This window comes from Pterocles gutturalis, unplaced genomic scaffold (assembly GCF_000699245.1).
Source record: "Pterocles gutturalis isolate BGI_N339 unplaced genomic scaffold, ASM69924v1 scaffold44834, whole genome shotgun sequence".
Lineage (NCBI taxonomy): Eukaryota > Metazoa > Chordata > Aves > Pterocliformes > Pteroclidae > Pterocles > Pterocles gutturalis.
Genome location: NW_010134806.1, coordinates 695 through 11,131, shown reverse-complemented (window position 1 = coordinate 11,131; position 10,437 = coordinate 695). Strand labels below are relative to the sequence as shown.

The following is a 10,437-nucleotide window of genomic DNA, read 5'->3' as shown; positions in this document are numbered from 1 at the left end:
GTATTCTGTTTATGTGCAATGTTTGCTCTGTGGCTGAAGTTTTAAGTTCTTTATTGAGGCACTTCAGTATTATTTTTGTTCTAGCAGGGTTTTGATGAACTGACCCTTTTTGTAGAATTAATGCTAGCAGTAGGTTTTGCAGTGCAAGCTAGTACTTACATGGACAAGTTTTGGTATTGATGGAGGTCACCCCAGTTTGTATGGTTTTTTGTTTGTTTACAAATACATTGAGCCACTTTTAAATAATTCAGGCAATCAATTTAGAGACTCACTTCCCAGAAGCCTGGGACATCTTTTGCAGGCAGTGTAACTGTACGATGAAGAGTAACTGGATTTTCTTTTTTGTAGGATGGATACTCACAGTTGTCAGCTTATGAAAGGAAAAGACTAAAGAACATTACGGAAAATGCTAAATTCTTTGCTTCTCTAAAACTGCATGAGGTTTGTACAGATTCTAAGTAGCATCTTTGCGCTCTCCAGGTGTAATAATTGTACTGTCATCCCTCTCGTTGTGAAACCCTTCCCAACAGTGGCAGGTGTGTGAGGAAAGCCACAAAAACCTCCTGAGACATCAGGACTGCCCTGACTGGATAAAACAAATGGGGGTTTTGTGCTACTTGCTAGCTTTTTCCAAAGAGGGGAAGTCATTAGTTAAACTTACAAAAGGTGAAGAAAGCAAAGCTCTGTTCCTGCGGTATTCCGTACCAGCAGCATCCAGCTGCACTAGTGCGTGTGGTCCCAGAGCTGCAGACCCCGCAGCACCAGGTGAGGTGACCCATGGGTGAAACGCTCACGTGGAGGTGCTCGTGTGTATGTTCTGGGCAGCGTGAGCGCCGTACGTGCAGCGTCCCGCTCCCTTGTGTAACGAGTGCTCCCAGCCCTACCTGGGCACTGGCGTTCCCCGGCAGGGCCACTGGGCTCTTGTGTTTCACACGCAGCGCACGCAGGTTACCTGGTTATCTGACAGGCGCTGGGTGGCAGGTCTGGGGCTGTCGGGATGGCTCAGCTCACCGCCCTGTGCGGGAGAGGCTCTTGGGAAGCGCCTGCAGGGCATCTGCTGCTGGAGTCCTTCCCCGCATCCTGTCTGTTTTGGGCCATAGCATGGACATAAGGGTGCTGTAATTCTTCTTGTGTTGGAGAAGTTGTCTAGAAGCTTAAGGCTGTGAAATTTCAAATGCTGTCACGTGAGTAGGTCCAAATCTTTACCCTTTTTTCCCATACTCTTTAATTCTCTTTTTTTTATTTTTTAAATTCATGATCTATCCATTTTCTAGCAGCAGCGAGTGCATTACCTCCCTGGATGGCTCCGTGCTTGCTTGCTTGCTCGTCGTCCCAGGTTGCAAGACACGGTTGGGCCTGTCTAGTAGGCACTAAGACTCCTTACCACCAAGACTGAAACTTGAGTAAAAATACCTCATTTTCTTCCCGTTCCCTTCAGAGAGGTCAGCAGAGACTAGGCAGGCTGGTGGTAGTCACAGCGCTGGCCGCAGAGTAGCCAAGGCTAGCAAAAGGAGCTATACCCATCTCGGTTGCCATTAGCACTGGCCAGTGTGGGCTGCCCAACCCCAGGAGCAGGTAAATCTCGTGCCAGGGTTCGTGCTGCTTTGGCTGGAGCAGGAGTGGAGCAGCGGTCCTAGCCGGACATGCCCAAACTGTTCTGGAGCCCAAAGGGACTAAACACCTGCCTTCAGAAGGTCATGGAGAAGAGTCTGAATGGTTGCAGGTGCTACTTTAAAGGTCTTTCTGTGTCTGGTGCATAGCTTCTAGAATATTTTCTTTGTTCCGTAAAGAAAAAGGCTACAGAACATCCAGACTGTGCTGTGCTCCTGCACGCCATTCAGAGAAATCAGGGAATTCTTGCTGGTACATGGAGGCAAAGCAGACAAAACACAGTTTGATGCTTAAAAATCTCCTTTTATTATTGTTCTAAATAATTAGAATATACTTCACTGCAGCCTGTAGAAAATTGTATTTTATCCAGGTTAATCTTTTATGCTTGTTATGTATTTTTTAAATTTTTTTTTTCTCTTCAAGTCAGCTGCAAGACTTCAAAAAATTGCAACTAAAAGACAGTCTAATGTCACCAAAAGGTAAAATAACTGTATATGAGATCCGTATCGCTGTTCCTTCATTGTGTGTTAGATGTTTGAGTGCTTCCATCTGCACATACCTGGCACTGTGAAGAGGGAGAGCTAGTGAGGAGTCTCCCTATAAAGCTAAATCCCAATAACTGATTATCTTAAGCTGTATGAGTTCATGAAGTAGTCCCTCCCCTCTGCCGTCCTTGGGGAAGAAAATGACAGTATTAATGTCTTTCTTGTCAAATTACAGAATTTGGTTGTTGTGATATTTGTATTAAGGTATTTCAAGCACTTTTTTTTTTCTGGCAATACTTTTGCATGATGACTAAAGAAAGACATGTTAAATGATTAAAACAAATGACGGGAAAAGGTGTGGGAAAGAAAGAGAGGGGGAGAACTAGATGCAAGGGACAGGGTAAGCAGTTAGTGTAGAAGAAAAGACATTTGGCAGTGCCAAAACAGTGCCAGGCAAAGCAGAAAAATGAGCTTAAGTCCAAATAAAGCATAAGATACATGATGGAAGAGAGGTGAAAAAGATGATGAGATCAGTGAGCGGAAGGATGAATTATAAATCAGGAGGGCTGGGAAGAGAAGTGACAGTGGCAGGATGTATGACGAGCGAAATAAGAACGCAGTACTTACATATGCATTGCAAAGTGCTCTTTGTGGTGTTCGTTGCTGTGACAGAAGGAAAAAGTAATCACAACACTCCTAAAGTGAATGGGAACGAGCTGGGCTGTAAGCCTGGGCCAAGGTGTTAGAGCTGTACATCTGAACCTAAGCTGAGGTCTTGTCCTTAAAGGCAGAGGACTTATGTTACTTGACTGTCTGTAATTTTGAAATGTTTTAATTGTTCTAGAGCTAAGCCTAAAAAGGCAGAAGATGAAACAGTCCGGCGGCGATCCATGCGCTTGCAAAGAGTGGAGCCGTCAGGAATTCCAATGTCGGAGCTGCCTGGCCAGCCAGAAGCAGAGGAATATGTAAGATGGGGAAGGGTCAGGGGAGACGCGTGTGTGTGTGTGTGTGTGTGTACCCAGAAGCTTTATAAAAACGGTGCTGCTGAAGTTGACTGATAATAGTTGTCATTGCGGGGCTCACTGTAAAAACCTTCAGACATGCGGGAAGGTGCATTGTACAGTGGCAATAAGAAAAGGTAAATGCTTTCACCCTGCACCGTCTTGAATAGCAGGCTTCCCACGTCCCCTCTGAAAGTTAGTCAGTATTCTGCGACTGAGGTTGATGAAATGGTGCAGTTTTGGATGATCAGAGGGTCCCGAGGTAAAACGTTATGTATGTTTCAACAGCCCATAGATTTGAGCAGCTTTAAATTCAAAGTTCTGTTACTCTTTTAATGTTATTTCACTGTAACTTTTGATCGGGTTTATTTTCCTTTGCAATATTTACTACCTTTTTGAAGTAGTTATATAGGAACAAGTAAAAATTCTATTGCTCTGAGAAATGGGAATTTAAATCTTCTGCGGTGCAATAGAATAAAACTAAATCTCTGCAGTACAGTTCATGAAGATCAGCCTTGCTGGAGTATCAGAAAGGAGAGGAAAAAACACAGGGTAGCTATTTATCTTTCCTGTTGTGTTCAGTAAATTTCTATTAATCTTTTTTATAAGATTTTGATAACTTTTTAAAATGTTTATTGTATTATCATAGGTATGTTCTCAGAATATCTGGTGTGTGGAAAGTATCATTCCCCCTGTTTGTAATTTTAGTTGTTCTGAGTTATGAAAATTGCTCATTCCAGCCTCAAGTTCCAGCTGGACCTTTGCCAATGGTTCCAGAAGATGAGATGGAGAACCGTAAATTGACAGAGGACTTACTGGCTACATGGATGAGGATAAGTGAGGTATTATTAGTTGCAGTTAGTTATTTTTGGATAACATAATGTAGCTTGGGTTCTCATTCTGATAAATATTGCCTGTCTGTCTGTAGATGAAAGCTAATGATCCTGAAAAGCGCACGTGGGGCATGAAAAGGTAACCTGATGACAGCAGCTAAAATCTGGGTGTTGTCTTGTTCTCCTCCTTCCTCCTCCTGAACAGCTAACATTTTCTTGCTGTTGTGTAGATACCAAGAGAGCCTGAACAGCATGGTCCTCAGCGAAGAGAACATTAAAAAGGTGGTGAAATACCGAGTGTGTTCGATGGCTATCCATCCATCTGAGAGCATCATCTTTGTGGCAGCTGGCGACAAGTCTGGGCAGATCGGGTTCTGGAATGTGGTGAGTTGTTGGTGTGCTCTGCACCTGGCAGAGCTGTCTGCTGCAGGCTGGATGCTGATGGGGCACAGCCTGGAGCGTCATTTTGTCAGGCTCGCGATGGTGTTTTAGACTTTCCCTGTTCTTACAGATAACACTGGGGTGTCTGTTAAATTGAGGCTCGCCAGAATTGCTTGAAAGGTCTGTCTGGTCCTTGGCAAGCCCAGGTTTAATGGGAGGAGAGGTTTCACTGGTATTTTTTGGGGGCAGAGTGGAAGAAAATCGATCACTCGCTGAAATAATGTTATAAGCGAGGGTTAAAATTGCAATTCACCTCTGAGACATTAGGAATCTAATTACAGTACCCATGTAGCAATACCACAAGTGGGTTTTAGAGAGTGAGGGGAAATGGGTGCTCAAGTATTTGTTTTTTGAGGTTGTACAAATTTTGGGTAGCTGCAGCAAGTCACTGTTTTTCCAGATGGCAGAGATACAATTGCTATGCCCATACTTACATACATAGTCTCTGAAAAATAGCTTAGCATTTGGTGCTTTGAAAACTGTTGAGGGCTTTGCAGGTAGTCTCACCATCGTTTCTGAATTGCCTTAATTACTCCTGCAGCAAGAATCCTTATTCCTGCCCTTGACTTACCCCTTGTAACCTTCCTCTGCTTTGATCCCTGCTCATCCAAGCCAGCTGGATGAGCACACACGCAGATTTTCTTCTTGTTTTCTGTAATGCCATTAACCTCTCGAGTTTCTGTCATTTCTGCTTTGACAGCTTCAGGAAGCTGATCAGCTAAATTCAGCTCCAAGACTCTTATTCAGCTATAAAGAAGTTTAAACTGCTCCATGCAATTTAGAAGCTCAGACTGCTCAGCTGCGGTTACTACCTGTCGAAGAGGGATCTGGTGACGGGGAGGCTGAGGCCCCCGTGTGCTGCAGGCTGTCTTTATGGTCTTGCAAAGACATTTCAGCTCGAAACCTTGAATTGTTAAAGCTACTCTTTTCCCTTTTGCTCTCCCTTTTTTTGTTTTCCTGAAATTAGTTGGACTTCACAAGTTTGGGAGCAGAGTAAACTTTGTGGAATGAACTGGTACTGGTTCCAAGTACAGTGATGAGCATCTGTCCATTGAATGTCAATTGTTTTTCAGAACTGTGAGTCTGAAGAAGGAGCGCATGTCTTCGTTCCACACACCTACTCAGTCAACTGCATGCACTTTTCTCCGTGCAATCCTGCTCACCTGCTGTCTCTGAGCAATGACGTGCTGCGATGTGGCGATGTTACCAGAGCTGTCTTTGATGAGGTGAGTGCTCCCGCGGCTGTGCTGCAGGCTCTGTGGAAAGCTCAGCATGCACTGCTGGGAAGTTTTAGTCTCTTTGTACCTGACTTGTTATTTGTTGGCTCTTTTGTTAACAAGAAAGTTCAAGATTTCATTTCCAAAAGGACACATGAAGTAACCTTTAATTAATGTCATAAAAATATGGAGATACTTCCTAGTCAATAAAGCGTAGTAACAGCTTGGGTACTCCCAATTTCCTTCCTACAGAGGCGGCTGCAATTTTTGAATTTAATTTCGTATCTCCCTGCTTTAGTAATATGTGCCTCTTTTCAAAAGCAGTACCTTTTATGGATGACAAATGAGAGCGATTTAAAGAACTAAATTAAAAAAAACCAAAACACACATCCCAATAAACGTAGTAAAACAACATAAAGCATGAGTTGACTTTGCTTTGCTCAGGCTCCAAGTGAGCAGAATGCTGTGACTCTTTGCGGTGAGCCAGACAGCTTAGCTGAGGAGCTTTGTGATGCTTGCTTTGTTTGCTTATTTTTTGACAGCTACATCTGCATTGATCAGCTCTCCAACACTGCAAAATATAACAAGCTAGAACAGTTCAAAGCATTTTCTCCCAACCCTTACAAGCACTGCAATTCTGTTGGGGTTGCAGGCAGGGAATATCTGCAACTGGTTGGTCTGGAGGCCAGGCAGGTCCAGGGAGGCTCTTTTTTTGAGACAAATGCTTGCAAGAATGTGTCTTTAGAGGTTGGGGTAAGAGAAATGCTGTTCTCCTGCTCCATTTACCTTATGCCAGCTTATGCAGCCTTGTGATACCTCCAGGAGTATTACTGCCCTTGGAAAGAGCACAGCTCCTAATGGGCAGGGTCTCTGCGCTCCTAGAGAGAGCCGGAACGTGGAACTGCGGTGTTATTATACTTGTGTGTCATGGCTGCTTGGAGAGGAAACTTCCATGGGATAAGATGGCTTGACATCCTGACTGGTCTCCCAAATAACAGGAAGCCAAATTCCCATTTCTGCACCCGATTAAAAGTTTCTGTAGCATTGGAGGAAGGAGCGCAATCATTAATTCTCGCTCAGCGTGCACTCGAGGATAACAGCCGTGTCACCTCGAGGTGACAGTGTCTCGCAGGAGCTCTGACAGAGAACTCCCAGTCCGTTGTTGCCAGTTTGTTTTGGAGGGTTAATTATCTCCTCTGTGGAAAGCATGTAGTTGTACACAAAGGTTACTTACGTGGACAGCTGAGGCTGGAGCTGTCAAATTCTGTAGCTTTCATGAGTGGTTTTAGTATATTAAAAAGGGAAAACATGAAATCTACAGCCCATAGAGCGTTTGGGGTATTGTGAATAGCTAGTTCTGGTTACATTTGACCTTTTCTGTGCTCAGATCTGCAGAAGTGAAGACAGCTTCTCTTCCTTTGACTTTCTGGAAGATAATGCCTCCACTGCCATAGTGGGACACTGGGAGGGCAACGTCGCTGTTGTGGACAGACGGACGCCAGGAACATCTTCGGAGCTTTCTGCAGACATCGGCTTCAAAAGAACAAGGACAGTCCACGTTCACCCAGTGAACAAACAGTATTTCATTGCTGCTGGCTCTGTGTATGTAACCCAAAAGGCACTGCAGATATTGTGTGTTTTCAGTGTTCTGTCTGGACGGGTGTCTGAAGTCAGCTGGGAATGGCACGCTGGGAGGGCAGGAGCAGCTGTCGATGAGGCAGAACAGTTGTCAGCCCCAGCGCATCACCAAAGCTTCCTTGCTCTTTTTAGAAAACAAGCTTCTAGTTCTTAGGATTGAAAATGTGCCACACTTTGACTTTCCCTCACCTTTGGTAATGGGTACAAAATGCTCCGAGGAGTCAGTGTGGTTTTTGACAGATCGCAGTGCAGAGGGATTTGAATGAGCTGTTGGTTGGGGCTGGTTTTGGTGCTCTCAGAATCCTTTGGAGCCACTGGCCGCTTGAGTGCGTGAACACTGCTGAGGTGAAGTTCTAACGCAGCTCAGGGAAAACCTGCGGTGTCTCTGGAGTGGTTTTGGTAAATGGAGAATAATTATTTACCTGTCACCTGGTGAAGTGCTCTGTGTGGTGTGTGTTGCAGGGATGTTGGTATTTACGATGTTCGATACCTGAAGTCCAGTGGGAACAAGCCTGTGAGCGTTCTGAAAGGCCACACGAAAAGTGTTGCTTCTGCTTATTTCTCACCTGTAACTGGGAACAGAGTAGTGACGGTGTGTGCTGATGACAAGCTGAGGTAAGACGGTGTGGGAAGCAATAATCTTTATGGAAAATGTCACCTGGTATTTTTTCTTATTCTTATTTCCCGTCTGCATTACCCATCACTGAGAGCTTCCTGTCTGTATCGCTTTTTTACAAAGTGATAAGAACTTACTTGCATTGACATTTTAAATGTTCATTTAGAGGTTCATTTATTCACTGCTTCCTCCAAAGAGAAAAAAACCCAGCTTTTAACCCATCAGCTTGTACAACTTTTTGCTCTAGGGGGCGTGGGGTGCTAAGGGATCACTGGGGTGAAGGAGAGTCCTGAGATCTGTTGGTGTTTCTCTGCCAGTCAAGCTCACGCCTGCGTGAGGAGGTCCTGGGCAGTGTAAACGGAGAGGATCCGGGCTGGAGGAGCCTGTGCTGTGTCCTAGCAAGCCATTCTCCTTCTCTTCTTGTAAAGCTTGCAGAAAGGATAACCTTTGATTCTAGATAAAAGCAAATCCAATTAAAAAAGCAAATTTATTAATTTCATTTGGAATATTGATGCCTTTATTTGAGCTGGACGTTTGTGAGCTGTTCCTTGCTGTACTCTGGACACGTGTGGTCTGGCCCGTGCTGATCTGTGCCGAGTGCTGCGGGAGGAAGGGGCGGCCTTTCGTACCACCCGTGTCTTTATGAACACGCTGCTCTGTGTTACAGGGTCTATGACACCTCCTCGTTGGCGTCGACAGCCGCAGTTCTCAGTACCATCAGGTAAGCGGAACGCGCTGGGGCTGAGGACAGTGCGCTCTGGCCCTTCTGCTCGCGTGCCATCGTGGCCCAGGCTTCCAGCCGGCCTCCGGGTCGTTGGCTGCTGCGAAAGCAAGAGCAGCTGAGTCCCCGCCTGCTCTGAGTCGGTGAAGTCTGCAGGGAGGCTTTAATGTCTTCTGTGTGTCTGGAACAGACCGCTTTGTGGCTCTTGAGGTGTGTTTTGTTTCAGAATGCTTTTTCCTTGTGCATTTTTTAAATATCAGAGGTTACTTCTTAATGGAAAGCACATGTTTTTGGCTAGTCTCTCAAAACCTGTAAAAGCCCTTTGTGCTGCAGAAGAGCAAGTCAGTGTCAGGGCTGGTATTGCTAAGGAGCTGCGACTAGGGCAGTGACTGGCTTGAAAATTCTGAATTTGCAGTTTATCAAAAGGCTCGATGCATTTTTGTCTCATTTTTACTAAAATATGCAACCATGAAGCATAACAATTTTGGCTAATGACTTAGGTCAAAGTACCCTCTGCTTTATCTTCCTGCTCCATTGCCTTTCGGTGTCCCATGCCACCCATCGGGGACAGCGGTCCACTGCATGCTCTCCGCAGCACGGTCTGGCCACTGTGGGACCGTGCTGGTGGTTTAGAAGGCGAGGAAGACAGGTTTCAGCAAATAGGACACAAATGTGATACTTAAAAATGCTGAGTTCACCAAGAGGAATGCTTATCTCTTTCTTTTTCTCCCTTTTGTTTCTCTGAAGTCACAACAATAACACGGGCCGCTGGTTAACGAGGTTCAGAGCCATCTGGGACCCCAAACAGGAGGACTGCTTCGTGGTGGGCAGCATGGCACGGCCCCGGCAGATAGAAGTCTTCCAAGACACTGGGAAGCTCTTGCACTCTTTTTATAACATTGAGTGCCTTGGGTCCGTGTGCTCCATTAACGTGGTTCATCCCAGTAAGAACATCTTAGTGGGCGGCAACTCCAGCGGCCGCCTTCATGTGTTCAAAGAATAAAAAAAGGGGCTCTGATTTTTTTTTTTTCCTTTTTGCATTACATTTGTTTAATCTGTATTAAGCTGTCCCTAAGGTAACTGTATTTTCTCAGGACAAAAGTGTATTTTAAAAGCTTTATAATAAATCTTCTAAGCTACCTTTGGCATTCTCTTCTTTAATTAAAAAAAAAAAAATCCTGCTATGACAGTTTGTACCAAACTAGATATTTTTCCCGAGTATTGAGGTCATTTTTCCAAAACAGAAAAAATGTTGGATCAGTAGGATGAGGTGCTGCATGATTTTCATCAGAGAAGCTGGAGCACTCTGCCAGCTCGTGTGGGGAGAGCATGAATTCCCCCTCATGCCCTGAAGTGATCTGGGAGGAACCTGGGCGTTGCTCTCCGGCCTCTGCCACCGCTGTTATTCCCAGTGTGCCGGTTCCTTGCCCTTCTCTGTGCCCGCATGGGCGCTAGAACCTGATTTTATCCCTGCTGCCTGGGCCCTGGTTAACGGCTTGGCAGAGCAGGAGGAACGGGGGTTTTTGTCTGGGATTTCCCCGCGTGGCGCTGTGCTGGGCTGTGTCTTCACAAAGCAGCATGACACCGACCAGTTTTTAGGCCAGCAGTAGCCAAGGGCAAGCTCGTTCCGTGCCCAGCAGGGGCCCGAACAGCCACAGCAGAGCGAGCTCACCCCCCGACCACGCTCACGGGTGCTGGAGGTTTCAGGTAAGTTTGGCATGTGGGCCGCTCAAAGGCCCAATTCCTCGCAGGTTTTGAGCTGAGTTTTTCCTCGAGTGAAAAACTGGTACCAACACCATAACAGCCGAACAAATCTCATACTGACTCCGGTTCTCAGGATATTTAAATATTTATTTAAATTTAAAAATACTTTT

The 10,437-nt window shown here is 45.4% G+C and overlaps 1 protein-coding gene across 1 annotated transcript; it reads left to right on the top strand.

The window, feature by feature from the left end:
- Positions 1 to 348: 348 nt before the first annotated feature.
- WDR76 (WD repeat domain 76) lies at positions 349 to 9,566 on the top strand (the record flags this gene model as incomplete). Its single annotated transcript, XM_010081693.1, has 11 exons — positions 349 to 441; positions 2,035 to 2,090; positions 2,941 to 3,061; positions 3,838 to 3,939; positions 4,026 to 4,069; positions 4,161 to 4,314; positions 5,445 to 5,597; positions 6,976 to 7,190; positions 7,689 to 7,841; positions 8,510 to 8,563; positions 9,311 to 9,566. Coding segments are annotated over 11 exons (1,401 nt in total), but the record flags the coding sequence as incomplete, so codon positions are not given.
- Positions 9,567 to 10,437: the final 871 nt, after the last annotated feature.